We start from the raw sequence: 23,553 nt of genomic DNA, 5'->3' as shown, positions 1-23,553 counted from the left end.
TCTTTTTTACTGGATAACTAAATAATTCTACCAGTAATGTGTGGATTGATCTGCTTTAACAGCAGCTCTGACCGGAGTTCTGTTGTAAAATCGAGGGATTCAGAGGTTTATATTAATGCACTTTAACCCTTTTAATCAGCACATTGACTTGGAAATCGTCTTACGGGACGTTTTCACTCAGTATAAACAAATGAATGATGTTCTGGCTGATATAAAATGAGTCAGGACTCTGTTGGCTTTCAGTGTTAGACGTGTGTTTTTCCCCCTGTTGGATAACCTTACACAGAATTTTAGTAGTTAAAGCTAAATTCTAGCTGCTTATGAACACTTGGAGCATCTCAGAGAGCCGAAATGGGTTTGATATCACCATTTACTTTGAAAACAGAAACATTTGTTTGGAAAAAAAAATAAACATTTTTGGAACACTCATATGAATATATTGTCCTAGAAAAAAAACAAAAACAGAAATACTTCAAAAACTACAAATCCTTAAAGCTCTGAGTGACTACTTTTATATGAGCCATTAACCACCACCATGGAGCGATGATATGATAAAGACATTCAATGCTGAAGACAGACACAACAAAACTTTGAGGAAATTCCATTTTTTTGGCCTCTGGGAAAATGAATGAATTCTTTCTCCAAACATTCTACTGTAAAGTTATAATAAATGGCTAAAAAAGAAGTTAAAAAGCATTGAAACTGAGTTGCTTATTAATAAATTGTAATTATAATGGCATAAGTGGAAGAACACTCTCGGGGACGTGCCTTTATTGGAAAATAATCCATTCCGAGGTGGAAACCTGAGCTCCGCTTTTCATCAGCATGTCTCACCCCCCCCCACCCCACCCCTCCGGCATGGATTATCGTTCAGTCATCTTCTGTTTTGTGATGAAAACACAGGGAACAGAAAATCTGACAAAAATAAAAAAAATAAATCACAGCGGCAGCCGAGAAGGTCATCTCTAAATGAGCGCCCTTTCACGTGACCTGCTCTTCTTCGGAGGCCAGTTCGATTCCGAGCCTTAAATATCGTATGAGACTCATAAAGAAATTTGTGTTGCCGAATGTTGCCTCACATGGATATTGATTTTGTGCTTCAAATCCTCCACACAGATAAAGTTTGATCCTGCAAGGCCAGTTAATTTAATCTCTGTGTGATTCAATTGCTTATGAAGTACACCCCCTATTTCCAAAGCCCTTTCCTGGGGATTCTGCAGTTTAAATGGCTAAGCTGATTGCACTGTTTCTGCTGTTGCCACAGAACAATTATGAATATGACATCATATCAAGGAACATGCTAATGGGTTTGGCCTGGGATATGAGATATGACTTGTGCTATCCGGCTGCCTTTGCTCTGGGCATTGTAACCCTGCCGGCTCTAACAGAGGGTCAGCTAGCCATCACCGACTTGGACCCCGGCCAAGCTCCCACAGGTAAATAGTCATGGGCACACGAGCACATTAGCGTTAGCCCTGCCCTTTTCACAGCTGCATATATGAGGCGATTCATCTTGCTGGAGGTAGAAAAATCATTTGCTGGAGGTGTTTCTTTCTCTCTTTTTTTTTTTTAATACGGCTGCAATATAGTGTCAAAGCACTGGCAGGAGAGCTCAATTACAAAGTTGGAGTGAAGCCAGAGTGCTGGATGCCTATGTATAGCGTCGCTAGTGCTATGGCTTTTTTGAAACCTTTATGTGCTAAAGATCTCCTAGTTCTAGCTCACACCTATACACACGTGCCAGCATGACTTCAGGCATTTTTTTTCTCTGAGCTCTTCCTGCACTAGGATTCTGAACAGCTTTCTACATTACCCACAATGCCGTTCAAGTGCCTGCTGATAGCGGCACAAACGTGAATCAGCCTTTGCTTCATATCTAACTAAAGAGAGAGACTTAGACAGTTCAGGTCTCACCTGTTCATCTATTCACGCAAACAGATCAGGATACAAAAATATCAGAGTCGACGTCATCGTCCTTATTCGGAGTGGATGATATGCCAGAAATATCATCTTACTATACTTGAAGACATGTATAAACGTCACTGGAAAATTGTGAGGGAACACAAGGGGCATTTTTCTTTTTCGTTATGTCTGAGATTATTTTCCCTCATTAAATGCCACAACAACAGTGTTTGCGATGTCCCACAGTGGGGTCAGCATGACACACACACACACCTGTGAACAAAAACACAGGACTATTTCAATATAAAGATATCCGAAGTGATCCAGGATGGACATTTCCTTTAAGCCGGACGCTGATTGTAGGATATCCACAGTGGAATGAAACGACTGGAGATCATTAACAGTTGAAATTTTTAGGCCATTGCGGCCCTAATCACTTCTCAGTTATGCCCTCTGATGAAATGGAGCAGTGTTTTTAAACAGGGCCATCTTTATCTTTGTAGGGTGAGTCATTAGGTATGGCTGGCTAGTGTACAGAGCTGTGATTTGGGGCTGTGCCACAATGAGCCAGAATGAGAAAGACACTTGAGCGATAATGGGGAAGAGGATCAAGCGCGCCTGTCTATGTCTGGGCAGGCTGCTAATTAGAAAAAGGCAATGAAGAACTACCGTAGTTAGATTGAAGAACGGCCGGGAAAAGGCATTAATTGCACTTCTACTTCTCTGACAAGTAGTGCACTCACTCTCTCACACACACACACACACACACACACACACACACACAGTCTATGTCTTCCTTATCACTGGCTGACATGTTCTCATTCCAGCCAGAGGTTTGTTTCCCCTCCTGTGTTCCTCCAGATGTTTGTGGACTGATATAAATGACCAGCTCGAAAGACTGAACAAATTCTCAGGTACTGCACACTTTCTAACACACTGCTCTACTTTCCAAAGGGTCATGTGTGTCTTAAAGCATACAAAGCAAACACTTACACTCTGCTGCTGGGAATAATCTTGTAGCCGTCCCTGAACCACGTGACCTGCGGCCGGGGAAAAGAGCTGACATCCGGCGAGTTTAAGATGGCTGCCCGGCCCTGGGTCACCGTCTTGCGCTGGTCAGCCTCCACGAAGTCTCCCATGTCTGTAAAGAGACGGCTATTAGCACAGGTCCTTAGGTATTAACCTGTGTCTCGTGTCGAGGTTTGTGTCAAGTGTGAATGTGTCTAAGAAGAAGCATGCTCACTCAAATCACACTCGGAGGTAGTGGAGGGCGTAAACGCTTACGCCCTAGGCACTAGCGGCGACTTTTGAAAAACCTACAAAGCTACATTGTTCTATCTGATATGAACCACAATTTCATTGTTTTGCAAACATTATATTGATTAAAAATGTCTTTAAATAGGATGATGCCAGCCATGCAGTGTCTCCTCACATACACATGCTTCATCATACTTTTCTCACTAAGTTCTGTTCATCAATGTATGAATGAATTTGTGTCTGTAAACTGCTGAATCGTTCTCAGAAGACAATTTTAGCACCATGATGAAACTATCTAGCTAAATGACGTGTCTGATACTGAGAATGAGTGTATGATGCAGCAATGGTCTTAATGCTGGACTTGAAACCTGTTCGTCACTGTAAATAGACCAGGCAAATGATGACATCTTAGCAATTGAGCTTGACTGTTTCACTAGAATTCCCAACAGCAAGGTTAATATTATACAGTAAATAACAACATAATAACAATATAATAATAATAATAATAATAATAATAATAATGATAATAATAATAATAATAACAAACCAAATATAAAAGAATCAGATTTATTGGCATTGATTGAATGAGAACGTGTGAAGCATGAAATGATGAACAATGCTTGAAATAGATTTAATAACCCTGTATTACAATCATATAACAGGAAACAGTACAATCGTGTAACTATATTCAAAGTATTTTCACTTGCTTAGAGTTTCCAGGATCATTAGAGCTGTAGGGGTGAGAAAGATCCCCGAACTCTGACATGATTTAAGCAGTTAGTCTGGTTACAAACTGTAAATCCACCGTGATAAATAAAGCATGTGGGCAAAAGCTGCAGAAAATGGCATGTAGTGTGCAATTTGTAGTACGTGTATGTGTGTATGTAAAGGTATATATATCCAAGAAGTCCCTGTTTTTTTTCCCATATAGTTTTTGGTAAAATTTTACAACTAACATTTCCAATATTTGACAGACACCATTATACAGAGCGACTTCTCATTTATACAACCGAGCAGTTAGGGTTTAATATCCTTGCTCAAGGGCCCAGCAGGGTCAGCCCTGGGATATGAACTCATAACCTTTATATCATTAGTCCAAACATCTTAACAACTGATCTAGCTAGGCATGTCACACATGATCAGCAGAAAACTGGATGCTGTACTCAAGGCACATGTTAAGCCCAGGTCTGAACACCAATCTATCTCAGGTGTAAACAGTCAAATTGTTCAGTTTTGTCCTTCTCAGCACCAGGTACAGAGGAACTCATTTAAACAAAAGCACATATTCATAGCAGTCTGCAACACAAAATTAGACTGGAGTACAGAGTGAAAAAAAGAGGCTGAGTTACAGAGAAAGGCAGTGCAATTTGGGTTTAAAAGGTTTAAAAGTGTTCGTTTACAGGATGCAAATGCAAAGATAACTAGGGAGAGAGACAGAGAGGCTTGCTGAGATAATGGTACAGAAAGGATAGAAATATATATATATATATATATATATATATATATATATATATATATATATATATATATATATATATATAAATATAGATAAGAAGCAGCAGCTCTTATCAGTGTGTTAGTAGTTCTTAATACCTGTCCTGAGGGCATGAAAACTGACCCTTTTGAGGTTTTTTCCACACAATTTTTAATTGCGAAGTCTTTTAAAAGCAGGAGAATGAGCAGTGCAGTGGGATTGATTGGTCATTAAGACTTACATGCCACTTGTATCTCGGCTCTTCTCTGTAGCAGAGCGCCCATTCGGTTTCTCACCACGCACTGGTACACGCCCATGTCTGAGCGCTGTAGGGATGGTATTGTGTACCTGCAAGACACAGAAGCAATGAAAGCGCATCCCAGCGAGCAGAGTGGGTTATTAGCAACGTTTAGTAAACATTTCGCAAGCTCTAAGAAGGTTAGACTTTAATTTCAGAAGTTACTGTAATAACGGTGTCTTGCACACAGTTGCCACGTTTTGTGTACGATGGCATCCATTTTTGTCCCCGTTTCACTGGAAATGAGGGTGTTACTGATCTGAGTGTTCACCTGTTCTGAGTGTTCACCTGTTCTGAGTGTTCACCTGTTCTGAGTGTTCACCTGTTCTGTGTCCGGTTTTTGATTCGTTTGCTTCAAAGCACAAAGCTTTCGTTCGTTCTCATATCCTCTACACTGCAATATCACACCTTTTTGTTTATATATAAATTGCCCTGAATATAGTATAACGTTTCCAATTATAAAATTACAACAACAATATAAAAAATATAAGTCTATCGATTTTTTTTTAGCTTTAGCAATGCTACCACAAATGATATTAAACAGAACGATATTAAAGCAATTGATATTCTTGTAAGTGCTGCTCAGTGAACTCTCTCTCTCATTCCACTTCATACCATAATGTTCAAGAAATTCTAATAAAAGTTATTTTTTTGTTTTTTTTTTAAAACAGCTCAAAAACTTCCAAATGATCTGATCCAAGGGTTCCTAAAACCATGCTGTTCAGAAAAATATTCTGCTAAAATAAAATAAAAATTCTTAATTGATATTATATCCATCACCTCATGCCTTGTTTCCCCCTCCAGCACTGTGCCAATTTGATATTTGTCAGCATGTTAACACACTTAAATGAGATTTTGACTTTGAATGCATTCTCACAAAGAGAGACCAAGGTTAAAAGGTTTACTTCTGGGGCTAGGGCCAGGCCTTTTTGCCAGCCTCTGCATTAGAGTGAGCAAATCATTAAAATGCCATTAGACTCTCCACGAATTCCACCTGGCTCTCGCCTGCGATGACGAATTTCAGCCTCTGCCAAATGGCCACTTCCCCTGATACCAACGCAAGTGGAAACAATGAATGCAAGTGTGCGCTTATTTCCAAATGCATGCCTCTCCTTTCCCAGATTCCTTCATCATGCCTTCCATAATACCTCTGTGCTTTTGCGCTCCTCTAAGACTTGTCTAGTCCTCCAGGGAGAGTGAACAGAAACCCTAACGCTGCTGAGAAAGTGGCATTCCAGTGGTGCTTAAGGAAGATCATCGGAAAGGCAGTGCCGATTAGACCGAATGTAATCGACAGACAGACAAATGATCTCTTTTCCATATGAATGTTTGGAGCTGGCACCTAAATAAAAAACAAATCAGGCAATGCAAATGAACATTAACATGAACCACCAGGCCACATGGCACTCCCAGGTAAAGCATTTGAATGCTTCATTCAGGCGTTAAAGTGGTGGTCACCGCCAGCAGAGCATTATTATTTTTTTTTTTTATACAAAGACAAAAATCTTTCTTTTCTTGTCCAAAGGAAGTGCCAAGTGCTACTGTGGTTCATCTTCTGACTATAGGCAGAAAGTTGAAGATGACATTATTCCAGAGAACACTTTTTAATTGAGAAAAAGAATTGGATTTGAAAGTTTGAATGTAAGACTGATTAAATATACAATGGCATAAGCACAAGTAATCAGCCACATAAAAAGCTAATTAAATTTTCATTTAAATTCTCACTGCATTCTTCTTATCCCCAGATGTTAAAAGAGCTGACTGAAACATGACACGTTCTGACACAGGACACAAAAAAAGGTGCAGGAACAAGCTTAGAAATATTTTATATAAAATCAGATAAATGGTAAATTCCAATAAAAACATGTAAATGACATAAGTAAAGAAAGAGATACATCATATGGTAAAAAAAAATGATGTGGACACCTGACCATCACAAAACCATATGTGGTTCTTTCCCAAAAGTTTGACTTGGAATGTCCTAATGTATTCTGTAGGGGTAAAATTTCCCTCAACCCCTGTTCCATCATGACAATGCCCCTGTACACAAAGCACAGAGCTCCATGAAGACATGGTGTGAGAAGGTTGGAGTGGAAGAACTGGAGTGTCCTGCACTGAGCCCTGACTCTGACTCAACCCCACTGAACACCTTTGGGATGAACTGGAACACCGACTGAACCCCAGACCTCCTCACTCTTACAACATCAGTGTGTGATCTCACTAATGCTCTTGTAGCTGAATGAATAGCCACACTAGTAGAAAGCTTCCCAGAAGAGAAGAGTGGAGATTATTATTATTATAACAGCATCTGGAACGCATATGGATGTGATAATCAGGTGTCCGTGTAGTAAAGCATGCTGCTATCTGATACACTTCCCACCTTACTGAGACCTTTTATTTAGTGCAGACTATGAAATATAGGCAGATTCTCACTTGTACTCTGGGGAGAAAGCAGTGATATCTGTGTTGTTAAGGATCCATTTAAACTCCAAAGGCCAGCTGCCCTCCGCCAGACAGGTCATGACCAGCCGGTTCCCCTCCAGATGGATTTCCGGAGGCCCTGGCTCAGTTTTGAAGTATGGGGCCACGTCACCTGAGGAGAGATAAAAGAGAGGTGTTGGGTGATTAGGATCAGTCAAAGTCATAATGATCTGAGCAAAGCTACACTTCAGCAAGACAAACACACAGTGAAGAGAAAGCCTCTTGTCTAGAGTCCAGCAACCCTTTTCACCTGATTTAACTAATCAGCCAATTAACAGAGACAAAAGTGGGTGTGTTATTGTAGAAAAAACACTTTAACAGGGCGTAGTGTGTCTGTTACAAGGTTAAGCCAGGACCAGGGAAGGGAACCCTGTGGTGTAGTCCATACATAATCATAAAACATTTGCCTTCCTGGAATGCTTCAGATAAATCCAGAGGCTCAATCATGAAAAAAAGGTCAGCAAAAGGATCCAGGACGAAGTGAGAAAAGCACCTCAGTGAGCACACAGACGATGACTTTCAAGGTTGTTCTTTGGTATCTTCACAAGAAAGGCACAAAGCTTTGATTTTGAAAGGAGACCTTTTAGTGCTGGAACAGCAGGTTACAATGTAGAGGATTTCAAAAGGGAAAAGTATCCTGGTAGGGGAGCTTTCACAGCTTTTGTGCCATTTACTATTCTGTGTTCTTGTATACCGTGTTTGTTTCTGTTGTGGCATCAGGAATCATGTAGGAAGTAAGCTTACAGAAACGGAAACAAAGACATCTGAGTCATTTTTGTCCCTTCTTCTAAACCCTGGTACATGTGTTTTAAACCTATTCACTTCTCTCAAATACGGTGTTCTGATATATTATGCTTGGTCTTAAGAGGTATCATGTGGTGTGCCACGTGGTATAACATCCACTCGCTCATTCACAAGTACTAGATACAAATGGACTAATTATAACCAATTCATAGCCTCACAAGTGAAAATATTTAACTATTTATGATTATAAATAGCAACTGTCACATATACAAACGCAATTCTCATGTCAGGTGTGAGAGATCAAAAACCGGTGTTTTAATCTGAAGAATCCCGTGAAGAGTTCCACGAATTCGGAATCAGTGATCAAGATAAATCGTGAGCAAGATCTGAAAGTGAGTGAAAGATTAATCATTTCTACATTTTCTGGAGATTTAAAGTCACCTCTCCATCTACTGGCCTGATTTTAGAGGTGTGAAGAGACCGCAGAACCCCGAGAACCCCACACGGACAGAGGGAGAACCGCATACATACAGTAACCCGAGCAAACAGGATCGAACCAGAGGACTCTGATGCACGGAACAGAAAAACTGTTATTACATTGGGACACTGGTTAGGATTACATAAACCTTGGTCTTTTCTTACTGTCATGATCCAGTAAAGGTTATTCATTATTTTCACCGTCATTGGTATTTAAAGGAGAGATTGGACTCTCCTGTAACTCTGTGTGCTGATGCTTTTTCAGATGAAAACCTCGCTGTGTCTGTATAACAAATGCTCTCGCCGCCATTCATGGTCTTCTTTTGTTTTTGACAAAAACGCTGCATTCAAGAGCATTAAATCTTTGAGGTCTACACGGTTGAAGTAGTTAATCACATCATCAAGGATACTCTATAATATTCTGCTCAAGAGCGGAATTTCAACTGAGCATGAGAAAGAGATCATGATGAAACTGAAGCAAGACACCACATGAAATTAAATCAGACTGGCCACATGAGAAATGGAGGACGAGGAATTAGCACTGAAATATTGAATGAAAGACAGAAGTTGGCACAGTTTTAAGCAACAAATCCCGAAAAATCCTAAAATTCTTCCCTTTCCCCTAAAGGCAAATGTGATATAGAAAGAGTTTGTCTTTCTTTTCTTTTTTTAAACAGGATGTGCTGTTGTGAGAACCATAATCTATGTAATTAGGACAAACACATGCTGTTGGACATGCTGAACTCCACAGAAGATGCAGAAACAAAATATGTTTATCATAAATAATCTTTGCGAGATTTATGGCCTGCTGTGCGTCTACTGAGTCATTCAGTCATCCTGAGTGTTGACACGTTTTTTTTTTCCCCTTTCCCTTTCCTCCTACATACACAGTACCGCTCTTTCTTTTTTTTCTTCTTCTTCTTCTCACTTCATCCGTTTGCTATCTCTCCATCAGAAAGCAGTCATGCCTGAAGACATTAGGCAGAGAGCTGCTCCCCCTTCTGGCACTGAGAGCTCCTGAATGTAAAAAGCAGACGAAGTGCGAGGTATGTGTGTGAGTGTGTGTGTGTGCCTATGGCTTATCCTTAGAATTCCTTTTCCCAAACGATGCTATAGCTCCCCCCCCCTCTCTCTTTCTCTCTCTCTCTCTTTCCCCAGCTCATTGTTCTTCATGCTGATTCAAGCAACTCCTCCCTGCAATTTAATGACTTACCTGTGCATTCGCACACAAAAGTCAGTAGTTCAAAGACTGAAGAAATGCCTGAATGCTTATTGAAATATAAAGCTACTCGAGATTTCGCTTCCTCAGCAAGTGAAACTTCGAAAGCCTCATGGTAGCTCGCAACGGTGGAAACTGTAACAGCAAACAGACCCGCTAAATGAAATCAGCATGTAAAGGAGCTCAAGAGCACACTGTTTTAATGAATAGCACTCTTATCATCATTAAGCATCATTTTTTCCCCCCCTTCTGCCCTGTGATGGACTGCCATTATCCTCTTTATCCTGGTCAGGGTCATGTTGGATCAGGAGTCCATTCACACACACACACACACACACACATTTGTTTGAACAGTGGGAAGAAACAGGAAACCAGAAACCCTAGAGGAAGCCCACGAGAACACAGGAAGAACACGTGTAACTCCACACAGATAAAAACCCGAGCTCAGGTTCGACCGAACCATGGTCTCTGGAGTTGTGACACACCGGTCCTCCACACTGCACCACTACGCAAAGGTTCTTTTATATACATCCCTCGCATCCTTTCAAATCAGCTATAACAATAATCTCTCATCTCTCATCTCTGTTTCTCTCAACAGACGGGGAAGTGCATCCTATAGCACATTCCATATAAAGTGCTCGGTGTATTCCACACCGAAGCCCAAGAGTGTTATTGTTGTTGCTGCACATGCTTTCTCACAAATCTCTAGCAGAGGAAAAAGTGCATATATTAATTCTGATGAATACTCCATATGCACCCAATTCCATCAAGCCTATTGAAAAAGAGCTCCATATTGTTCGGCAATAAGTGCCTCAGCTATACTGAGCGAAACAGAGAAGCAGGAATTCAAGATGACGCCGTGCTGCTCTTGAGACGCTTTGCCTTCCAAATGCCGTGGGTATGGGTGCTATTGCAAATGCCAAACAAGCGCTCTGAAAATTCTCATTCAGATGTGATTAAATCAAGCACACAAATATGAAGGAAGGGGGGATTTGGGGGGTGGCGAAGGAGAACAGAGAGAAAGACAGAAAAGCTGCTGCATCATCCTATGAGGAAATGAAATATTGAGCAGCGCACCAGGAAAGCGTCCTCTGGAGCCTTCTTTAATATTCAGAACTGAATAGTAAAGATAATCATAGTCACATTACTCAGTATGAGCAATATTGTTCTGATTTCAGGCCCGTCGGCTGTGCGGTTGGCTGAGGGTCTGGAGAACTCCCGCCTCCTACAGTACCTGCCTCTGATCTCTTGTGCTGTTGATATGCAGGTAGCATGCAGGCAGCGTCTGTCCTCACCACCCTCTCTCTCTCTCTCTCTCTCTCTCGCTCTCTCTCTCTCGCGTTCTCTCTCTCGTTCTGCCAGGTGTGCTCAATGGAGCCTGCACTTTCCATTTGTTTGTGCACTGCAGCGCTGCTCTCATCTGCGTGCTGTTTCTCTGATGGGCCATCCCGCTGCAAGCCCACCACAGGAATGCATAAGCAGAGCTCGGCAACGAGATTCAATTTGTCAGGATTATTATCGGAGATGAAATGTTCCGACAGACTGGTTGGATGTGGCGCGGAGACCGTTCCTGGCCTACCGGGCTGCGATGACGAATGAACCCCTCCCCATTTTGAGCCCCTATCCTTTTTATTAACTCCGTTATTTCTATTGCTCTGTTTTGTTTTCCATTAAACCGAGGAGGCTCGAATGGAAATTGAAGAGCGACGGTTTAAAGCCTGACCAACTTGACATTAGTCTTGTAAATATTGCCTAATGGACACTGCCAAAACTGTCAGCTGCCGTCCACTATTTATCATGAGTCACATTTATCTGGAAGCCTTACATAAACCTTTCTCTACACACACACACACACATACCAAACACTGGACCTTGTCTTACCAGCTATCCATCACAGAGGCAGATAAAGTTCTCAATTGTCCAAATTTGGTCTGTTTTTTGATTTTATTTTAACTCCATTACTTCTAAAGGGGCTCCTGGGAGAACTAATCTGCTTTTCATCTGTCAGTGGCTGTGGTGGAATATAGCCCACACATTTGACAGTCGTAATGGGCAAAACTAGTGCGTTACCATCTGGTTGAGAAGCTGACTAAATCAAAGAGGCAGCCAGCACTTTGAACCTGAGTGCATGGCACTTGACAAGCTGTGATACCTCATCAGCACATGAAGAGAATACATTTACGGCAGGGAAAAAATTCCAGCAAAACATGTCAGGATCCTTATGTTGGACTAGCTGTGACAGATTTCGAATGTACTTGCAGGAACGAATGTTTAATTTAGGAATGTGGAATCATGAATGCTAATGTTAGGCGAGAGAAAAAAGAAAAAAAAAGGCAAAATATAAGACATTTCAAGATTCACACGACGTGAGAGAAAGCCTAAATAACCATAGGCAACTGTCTGAAACGATTCTTCTACTTTGTGACAGGCGTTAAAATTCAATCTCCAGAAAGCTCTAAAAAGTCTGCTCCAATTTAGATCAATGACTACTTTGGATTCACTCAACAAGCTAAAGTGTCCCGTTCATTAAGCATACCAATTAGACGTCTCGCCTGAGAAAGTGGAAACTTTTCAGCTGTTTAATGTGAAGAACGGCGTGAAGTGCAGGTGGAGCTGGCGTGATGGTGGACAGGGATCACTCACTTTCACACCAGACCACTGACATACAAGACAGGGGGCAATCAGCCCTGTCTGCACATCGCACAACCACCGAGACCACTTAAAACGACGAACAGAGCCTGAGGTGTAGGTATTGTGAGTGAGAACTCCTTTGCTAAAGGGCACCGAGTGAAAAGGGAAAGAAAGAATAGTTCAGCCGTTCTGACTTACAGTATATAGGAAGGACTTCACGACACCACCCCTACCAATTAATACATGCTCTGGATATGCAGGAGATGTCTCTGCCAAAATAAAGAGTTTTGATATTTGGATGTTTAGATCACGCTAATTGGACAGAAAGGAAAAGGAGAGCTGAGTGACAAGATGCTCTCATTTGGTGAATACATATGTCTTGCATTAGGTGAACTATCAAACGGGGAAACGGGCATCACCTAATTAAACCAAGTCTGCATCAATCCTGATTTTTTTTTTATTATGTTCATGGAATTCATGAAACTCAAATAAGGATTTTTGTACAATTAAATGCAAAAAAAAAAAAGAAAGAGAGGAAACATAGCAGGAGAAACTTTGTACAGTTAGCAGAGGCAAAATGAACTACAGAAAAACCCAGAATTATTGGGTTTAAATAAAAGCCAGAATTATTTGGTAAAGATGAGCAGTAAAGCTCATTTAATGAATACATTTCTAAGTTAATTATGTTGAAAAGAAAATATGACAAATACAAGTACACTCATTCTAAGAGAAATAAAAAATATTTTGAAATATACACACTAGTACTTTGTAGATCCTCCGCTTGCTGCAACCAGCCTTCTCCTGTAATACTCGTTGGATAATACTGAACAATAATACTGAGACTCCTCACTACACTGCTGGAAGATCCATCCCCATCCCAGTTGCAGCTTCTTGCCAGCGGCAGCCAGATTTTCATTTCAGTCTATGATGCCATGTACAGCTGAGACCAAAAGTTTCCATACACCTCCTGGGACCACACTGACACCGCATCATTCAGGAAAGATGACAATAACTCCCAGGGATGAAACGTTCAACTGAACCCCAAGACAACTACAAAGGATCTCGCGAAGGAGTTGGAGGCATCGGACTCGACCCGTGGTGAAAAAAGAAACAGACTGAGGATTGCGAATGATCACTAGCTCTTTAGATGGGTGTTCTCTGGTCAATAAAATAAGTAAATAAAATCAGAGCTGTTTAAACATCATGATCAGTGCTATGAATGGAAGAAATAAGGGTGAAGTTGTAAACCACCATCCCAAGGGTGAAGTATGGGGGTGGTAGCATCGTGGTGTGGGGATGTTTTGCTGGAAAAGATTCAACGGTTTAAAGATTTTATTTATTTATTTTTATTTCTATTACTTTTGAAGTGGATTATTCAGAAATACTGAAGCGAAACATCAGCATTAACCAGAAATAAAAAAATTTCCAGCAGGTCAAGGATCCTGAGGACACCTCTAAATTAAATGGCGACCATCACAAATTGGAGTGACCATCACAAAGCCCTGACCTGAATCCTAAGAATAAGTGTGTACTGAAATAAAAAATAAACATTAACAGAAAGCAGGCACACAATCCTGACCACCATTTCTGTCTGAAGGAATGGATTAAAATTCCAGCTAAGTATTGTGACACGCTTGTTTAATTCAAGTTTTAATAAATAAATAAATAACTAAATAAAGAATCAAAATTAATGACTGCCCAAACACCAGATATAAACCTTCTCAGGCTATTTTTAAGGCCACTGGCTGATTAATGAAAGTCAACACAGTTTTGTATAATTTAATTCGCATTTATTTTCCTCGTGTTGATGAATGACTAAAGGAATCATCTGATATTTACTGTACATCCTGGTGAAGTAATGGATGACCGTGTGAGATGGTGTGTCGCTAAACCCTTAAAAGATAAACTATAAATAGTAAAATGCTTCATTTATGCCCATTAACAGGCTGATTTCCCTCACGGTTTCCATCAAGCGCAGGATTAAAATAGGTAACAACAACAGACTTTTTTTCATGAATTATTGCCACCAAAAAGATAGGTGCCAATAATTCTGAGTGTATAAGAGTATAAGAGGTGTGTTGTTGCTATAACTGTCATTCAGTATAAAGGATTTCAAGCCACCCGTCACCTACAATCACTCATGCTCAAGAAATCAACACAATCACTGTATAACCCACTTGAGTCGTTTTCGAGAGGCTCCAGTTGAAGAGTAGTGTTCTTGAATGCCATTGTTACGGCTCCGTCTCTGCAGCCGTAATCACAACAGGCATTTCTCACTCTGAGTGTTTCTGAACACACATACACATACACACACACACTCAGAAATCATCACTGCTCAACATTTTCAGACCCGTCATTAATAATGCAGGTGCCAAAACATAACCTCTTATTACTCATTATCCAGAGCCAGCTCACGGCCAGAGCAGTGCAGCTCTTCAGCCTGTAAAGTACAGTCTTATTCTGTGTAAATAAGTTACTGTGCATGAGGCATGTTGCTCGAATTTTTTTTAATGATCCATTACATTGTGACATTGGGCCTCATTTATTGAGATGGATGTCATCGGATTTATTTGTAAGAAATAAGTATGCAAAAAAAAAATTTGGTATGCATGAAGCTTGGGAAAAAAAAACATTTGAGTTCTACTCGTGCTCCGGAGGGTGAGGAGATTTATGAAGACTAACTATTGTGGAACTCGATTGATTGGCTACAAATCAGTCACTGTACATTTATATGTGGAAAATACTATGAAGTTTAATTAGCATGGGTACTTGAATTACACACACATAATGTAATGAAACCTTTGCAAAACGTAGTCGTTTCACAGGAAATGCTTTAACGAAAGAAAGAAAGAAAGAAAGAAAGAAAGAAAGAAAGAAAGAAAGAAAGAAAGAATCGATCAATTAATCAATCAATAAGACAACTATCCCAGTAAATGTCCAGGTTAATGGTTAAGACTCTGGCTTACTTATCAGAAGGTCAGTGGTTCAATTTCCAAATGGAAGGCTTTAACTAAAATAAAGAAATTAAGAAAGAAAGAAAGAAAGAAAGAGTGAATGAATCACTCAATCAATAAGACAATGAAACCTTTGCAAAACTTGGTCATTTCACATGAAAGGCTTTAACTGAAGAAAAAGAAAGAAAGAAAGAAAGGAAGAAAGAAAGAATCAATCAATAAATTATTAAATCAATCAATCACTCAATCAATAAGACAACTAACCCGGTAACTGTCCAGGTTAATGGTTAAGACTCTGAGTTACTTATCAGAAGATCAGTGGTTCAATTTAATTAAAATAAAGAAATTAATTAATTATTAAAGAAAGAAAGAAAGAAAGAAAGAAAGAAAGAATCAATCAATCAATCAATCAATCAATCAATCAATCAATCAATCAATCACTCAATCAATCAATAAGACAACTAACCCAGTAACTGTCTAGTTAATGGTTGCTGATCAGAAGGTCAGTGGTTTAATCTCCAAATGGAAGGCTTTAACAGAAAGAAAGAAAGAAAGAAAGAAAGAAAGAAAGAAAGAAAGAAAGAAAGAAAGAAAGAAAGAAAGAAAGAAAGAAAGAAAGAAAGAAAGAAAGAAAGAAAGGGTTACAGATTTACAGGTTACAGAAGGGTTACAGATCAGAGGGTCAGTGGTTTAATCCCCAGCTCCACCGAGATGCCCCTTACCCCTCTCTGTTCCAGGGCTCTGTATCTGTATCTCTGTCTCACAACCACCAGCTGAGAAATGCGAAAAAATGAATTTCCAAGTGCTGTAATTTGTGTACATATGACTTCTTCATTCAATTAAGAAGAAGAAATTGCTCTCTATAAAAGGCAGCTGTGTTGAAGTCAGGTGTATGAGTCGATTCCATTTGCTGTGGCATCTTCCTTTAATGCACTGTACTTTATCAGAGCCAACATTAAGTGACTCATGAGTGATTATAGTATGTCTCTGTATCTGTAATGTGCATCAGGGCTTCCGGTGACACTTACATTCACATCTAATTCACACATTTTGTAATTTCTCTCTAGATTTGAACCTTAGCCACATGCTGTTACGTTGTTAAATAGTGTTTATTTTTATCGCCAGAGACTCGAGTCGAAAATAACCTTCACATCTACCTCTGAGAAAGTCTGTTTGCTGTTTATCATTTCAGCAGCCTGAGCTTTGCCTTTAATGGTGTTTTGTGGCCGTCTCCACATCAGACATGCCATGGACATGCCCGGTGAATTATGGGTGATCGGTTCATCATTTGCGATTCATCATTTACGCTTGTTTGTCATATGGAAGTCATATGACTATTTCATCATCATATTCTTCCCACACACCCGCAGAATAAAACGCTCCATTCTCTTTGTCTCACTCAAACACATTTACACACAATTTTACTAAACAGACTGAAGACGAATACAAGTCTCCAAAACACGTGTAAGCATAAACATGGCCTTCAGCCTAACAAAACACAACATGACAAAAGCTAGACAAAGAAATAAATTAGCTGCATCCCATATCGCATACTTGTGCACTATTCTACTCCATTGTTTAGTATAAATAGTGTGTGTTCAGACGGAAAGCTCCAACAAGAAAAACCTCACTTAAATGGATAAAAAATAAATAAAAAAATTGTGGGATGTTGGACACTTCATGCACCCATAGCTTAGCTTACATAGCAGAAAAGGGGCGGGGCTACCATTTACCAAAACTTCAAGAAACAACTCTGGTGAAATAAAGTCTTACAAATGTCTTTCAGATTAGCTCACTTTGATTTATTTTTCACTATTTAAAATTTCCATATTCTGCTAAAGGTAGCAGCGTCACGTTACATCTGTTTGCCATCAACAACTTATAGTAAATAAACCTGTTACTGTTTCAAAAACTCTAATATTCATGCACTTGACAGTAGAGTGCACAGTGTATAGTGTAAGTGCATAGTGTACATTACGCCATTTGGGACATGGCTCTGGGTAACAAAACTTATGCTATGCAGATGCCCTTATCCAGGGCGACTTACAATTTATCTCATATTGTACAATGGAGCATTAAAGGCCTTGCTGTAGGGTCCAGCAGGGTCAGCTTGGTGGACCTGGGATTCAAACTCACAACCTTCTGATCAGAAGCCCAACACCTTAACCACTAATCTACCACATGCCCAAAACTTAAAATGGAGGCTTAACAAGGCTGTCAAGGCATGGGTGAGGGGGGCTTATACGCAGTGGCTGATGGGTAACGTAGTAGTCCATGCTATTGCGAGAGAGGCCCACTGGCCCTTTATTTATATATTTCATCTGCACCATAAAACTTTGTTCAGAGCACGTGCAACCTTCAAGTAAAATTTTAACAGCTTAAAGAAACCACTTGATTTGCAGTTCAATCATTAATATCAATATCAAATTCATCAAAAATGACCATACGCATAGAATGCAGAGGAGTGTAATAAAAAATTCACTGATCAATAATCAATAGCACATGAGGAAACCTGCCCCTGAAATATAGATCAGTGGGGTTTAGAGTCAGCATGTAAAATAATAACGTGAATCAGAGGCACAGATATTGATCTTTTTTTAGTGTCCTATTGAATATTGAACTTTTATCATTTCTATATTTCATTAAAAAGCCTTTTGTTCATATAAAGTTAAGGAAGTGAATAAAGAAAAAAATGAATACTAAAACTAGAGCAATAGACAGAGTAAGTACCTGAGGCGGGAAAACCATTGATTATGAACTTAAACAGTTTTATTGTGTAAAAAAAAGAGAGAAAAAAAAAGAAAAAAGAACAGCACACAAAGAGCTGTTTTGTATAATTGTCTTTATAGACTTACACACTTCCAGTCGTTTGTTACAAACATAAACTATTGGATCATCCTCTCCTTTGTTGATTTTCTTTTATTTCCGAGATTTTTAGACTTCTTAAGAACCTTTTATTAGCAGCAGCCTTGGAGTCGAACACTCTGCTTCGCTGAAATGAATTTTCCGCTCTGTTCAGATCTACAGCTCACTGAACATTGGCCTTTTCTTTTCCTTACTGGTGCAACACCTGCGTGAATTTGGTGCGAAAAATAAAGTGCATACGAGGGTAAATTAGGGTGTGTCCTATACACGGTGGGCGGAACCTTGTGCCCAGCCCAGCGTGTGCAGCTGAAGCTGTTTCAGTCATATGACCATTTTATAAAACAGATTTTTCTTTTAAACAAGATAAACAACAAAAGTTGTTTATTTTAACAGGCTTTAAGTTTTTCTTTCTTGTATTAAAAATAGCTATGAACATTATGGACTTGCAGGTGTTAAGCTACTTACAAGCACAAGAGAAATTATTCTGGGTAAAGAGAAGCAAATTCCTGGAGAAGATAAACTGACGATGGTTTGTTCCGGCTGTTTCCAGGAAAAAAAAACAAGGAAAGATAATTTGTGAGAAACAGCAGGAAGCTAAACAAAGCCAGTAGTAGTTCACAATTAAACGTGACTGGCATGTGCCCCAGAACGAAAACTACCAAAGCTAACAAAAATGGTTCGTGTTCATCGTCTGATACTTCATGAAGAATTTAAGCGGTACATGCTCGCCGGTTCCACAATGGAATGTAAATGGGTTTCAGAGTCAATGTCACTTTTCAGGGTTGTCTTGGCCCATTTCATCCTTCATACAAGATCATTAGTGGCCAGTAAAATGAAATTAAGCTTCCATCAATCACTTATTAGGAGGATGCAAGACGAGGAATCGGTGAAGCCATTATGTTGCGGATCGTATGCAGCAACATGAAGGTTATTTAGATATAGAAGTGCTGCAGGTAATTGAAATCCTCTGAAACCTATTAAACATGCTGTTATAGGACACGAAACAGTGCCTCGCATCTGACAAGCGGCTGTCTTGTTCATATGCATGTGGCAAACTCTTTAACTAGTAAAAAAAAAAGACTTTCCTCCTATTTGGTTGTGTCCACTTTCAGCATTGAATGTCTTTGTCATGTCCCATTCCACAGTGGTGCTTAATATGGATCTCACAGCAAAGTAGACTTTGTCGTTTTTCGTAAGTATTTCTGTTTTTATCTAGCCCACTGAGAAAATAAGAAAATAAAGCATTTTTCCTTACAAATGTTTTAAAGTAAATGATAATATCAAGCCCATTTCTGCTCTCTGAGATGTTTGTTCATAAGCATCTAAAATTTGTCTTCAACCACTAAACACGTTTATCCAACAGAGGGAAAAAGACATGTCTAAAACACACTGAAAGCCAATAGGGCCCTGACTCTCTATTTTATATCAGACTCACAGCCAGAAAATCATTTACTTTGTTTTATACTGATAAGTGAAAGTATCCCATAAGTCGACGTCAGCATAACAGAACACCAGTGTACTGATAAAAAAAAAAAAAGGGTTAAAGTTGAAAGGTTTTCACCCAAATCTCCTCCTCTGTTTACGATAAGAAATAACACTTACCCCCGGTAATGTCTCATGATCTCTAATGCCACAGCTACACAGGTCCAAAATGACTTCCTGACTATCTGAGAAAGTGTAAAGTCTCTAAGCATGAATAAATTGCTATTGGTGTCCAGAAGTAAAGCAATAAGCCATGACTGATGCACCTTGGCGAAGTAGGTTTATGATGACTGACTTCAGCAAATATCTAGCTGACTAAATGGGTAATGAACGGTGTGCGAAACTGCCCAGGGTAAAGCCATCTTCTCAGACAATAGACTCTGGAAGAAAATTTTTGGAGAGAATTTTAAGCATTAGACTACTATATCCCGCTAAGATGCAGTTGTATTTGGCACACAGCACAGAGAAGCTGGGAGATTTTCCATCCATCACTTGAGGGGTGGAAAAAAAAAAAAGAAATCAGAATTACTGTCAGTGAAAACTGTGACTTGGGCGCAGTGGAGGAGGTTGAGAAATATGGAAGCATTAGAGAATAATAAGAAAAATAAAAATGAAAAAGAAAACCAAGGCATAAACCTCATTCAACAGTCGGGCGAGTGTATAAATGTGATATGATTATGCGTTCTTGGACTCTTGGCTTCGCTACACAAGGACAGGCAGCGGTATGCCAGGAAGCAACCCATTGAGTGCTGAAGTACACACCTGTACAGCGGCTACTCTCAACCCTGAGCTAATCCATACTTTGGGTCCGTAATTAGATGAAGCGCAAGCGCGAGAGCGGGCCAAATATGAGATGGAAACGTCTCCCTCCCTGCAGTGAATGGGAGTGATTTAGATTCATCCCTATTAGTCTATTAATATACCGTGTTCTCCACAGCTGTGTAAACACATTAGTGTAGGAGAATGGATGTACCCAAAATGAACTACAATAGAGACAGCAGCAACAGCGTAAACAAAAGCGCACAATGCTATGCTGTTTACAATGTGTTATAAATGAGATCCAGGTGGGTTCAGTGATCCCAGAAACCATCCACCAGGCTGTTTATATGCAACGGGCCGGCAGTGTTTCCGCACATTACACGGTGACTTGGGGTATCAAGTGAATGGCCATCGTTCAACCATGTAACCACTGATTTGTAGGCCACAGCGGAGTTTCGGACATTAATATCATACAGGCTGAATGTTCCTCTTCTCAACATTGTACAGTATACACCAGGGATTTGTCGAGAAGGACAAATGTTCATCAACTACTCCTTTTTCTATATGAATGACTGTAACTACACAACACACTTAGACTCCGAATGAATGACGATATACAATGACATTTATTAAAATGAATGGCCTGGATAAACAAGATTAAATGAATTAACAAGGCCAAAGTGTTAAAATGGTCAATTAGACAGGAGTGAAACTTTCCCCCTCATTGTCATGCACTCACTTACACATGCAGTAACTATTATACAGGAGGATTGATTGAGATGCGTGGTAAATGTGAAGCTGTGCTCGGCTAGACAGACCTGTCTCCTACTCTAATCTACATATGTATGCTCAATAGAGATGTAATCGAATATGAATATATTATACAGAAAGAACAACGTTCTGACCAGATTTGAATCAGACAAATACAGATGTGCATCTATAATGGATCTGTTTTGAATACGCTACCTGTTTCGTTTTTACTCATTATTATTTTTTATCCATTCAATTCTGTAGGGCTTATCCTACATAGGGTCACAACCTGGAGACTCAGGGCACATACTGGGAGACGCCCTGGATGGGGAACAAACCCACCACAGGGCACATACACTCACACTACTGACAATTTAGAGATGCCAATCCACCTACAATGCATGACTTTGGACTGGGGAGAAAACAACCAAAGCACAGAGAGAACATGAATAATTCTGAACACACAAGGAGGAGGTGGGAATAAAAAACGTGGTAACCAGTAAGCCACTGTAATCTCACTGCTGCTCACTGCACTACTACTACTACTACTTCTACTACTACTTCTACTACTACTACTACTTCTACTACTACTACTTCTACTACTACTACTACTACTACTACTACTACTTCTACTACTACTTCTACTACTACTACTACTACTACTACTACTACTTCTACTACTACTACTACTACTTCTACTACTACTACTTCTACTACTACTACTACTTCTACTCACCACTCACTACTCTACCACCACATCCACTCACCACCACCACTACCACCACTACCACCACTCCCACCACCACTCACCACCACCACCACCACTCCCACCACCACCACCACTCTACCACCACCACCACCACCACCACTACTCCCACCACCACTCACCACCACTCACCACCACCACCACCACTCACCACCACCACCCACCACCACCACCACCACCACTCTCACCACCACTCTCACCACTCTCACCACTCTCACCACTCCACCACCACCACCACCACTCACCACCACCACTCCCACTCACCACCACTCCACCACCACTCTCACCACCACCACCACCACCACTCCACCACCCCACCACCACCACTCCCACCACCACTCTCACTCCACCACCACCACCACCACCTCCACCACCACCACCACTCCCACCACCACTCTCACCACCACCACCACCACCACCACCACTCCACCACCACTCCCACCACCACCACCACTCTACCACCACCACCACCACCACCACTCTACCACCACCACTCACCACCACCACCACCACTCTACCACCACCACCACCACCACCACTCCACCACTCACCACCACCACCACTCCCACCACCACCACCACTCCCACCACCACTCTCCCACCACCACTCCACCACCACCACCACTCTACCACCACCACCTCACCACCACTCACCACCACCACCACCACCACCACCACTCCCACCACTCACCACCACCACTCCCACCACCACCACTCCCACCACCACCACCACCACCACCACCACTCTCACCACCACCACCACCACTCCCACCACCACTCCCACCACCACTCACCACCACCACTCTACTCACCACCACCACCACCACCACCACCACTCCACCACCACTCCACCACCACCACCACTCACTCTCACCACCACTCCCACCACCACCACTCCCACCACCACCACCAACACCACCACCACCACCACCACCACCACCACCACTACCACCACCACTCCCACTCACCACCACCACCACCACCACCACCTCACCACCACCACCACTCCCACCACCACCACTCACCACCACCACCACCACCACCACCACTCCCACCACCACATCCACCACCACCACCACCACCACCACCACTCCCACCACCACCACCACTCCCACCACCACTCCCACCACCACCACCACCACCACCACCACCACTCCCACCACCACTCACCACCACCACCACTCCACCACCACTCCCACCACCACTCCACCACCACCACCACTCACTCACCACTCCCACCACTCACCACCACCACCACCACCACTCACCACCACTCCCACCACCACCACCACCACCACCACTCACCACCACTCACCTCACCACCACCACCACCACCACCACCACCACCACCACTCCCACCACCACCACCACCACCACCACCACTCCCACCACCACCACCACCACCACCACCACTCCACCACCACCACCACCACCACCACCACCACCACCACTCACCACCACCACCACCACTCACCTCACCACCACTCCACCACCA

The 23,553-nt window shown here is 41.3% G+C and overlaps 1 protein-coding gene across 5 annotated transcripts in view; it reads right to left on the bottom strand.

The window, feature by feature from the left end:
- Nucleotides 1-23,553, bottom strand: part of sdk1a (sidekick cell adhesion molecule 1a) — a 267,661-nt gene that overhangs the window by 147,270 nt on the left and 96,838 nt on the right. For all 5 annotated transcript variants that reach the window (XM_058377701.1, XM_058377702.1, XM_058377704.1 and 2 more), the window contains exons 2-4: nucleotides 7,365-7,524; nucleotides 4,875-4,981; nucleotides 2,896-3,043 (exon numbers count right to left, since the gene is read on the bottom strand). In XM_058377701.1, coding sequence (XP_058233684.1) covers nucleotides 2,896-3,043; nucleotides 4,875-4,981; nucleotides 7,365-7,524 — 415 coding nt within the window. The remainder of the gene's footprint in view (nucleotides 1-2,895; nucleotides 3,044-4,874; nucleotides 4,982-7,364; nucleotides 7,525-23,553) is intronic.

This window comes from Hemibagrus wyckioides, linkage group LG24, assembly GCF_019097595.1.
Source record: "Hemibagrus wyckioides isolate EC202008001 linkage group LG24, SWU_Hwy_1.0, whole genome shotgun sequence".
In the NCBI taxonomy this organism is placed as follows: Eukaryota; Metazoa; Chordata; class Actinopteri; order Siluriformes; family Bagridae; genus Hemibagrus; species Hemibagrus wyckioides.
Note: the sequence above shows the minus strand (reverse complement) of the source record. Positions and strands in the feature narration are given on the sequence as shown.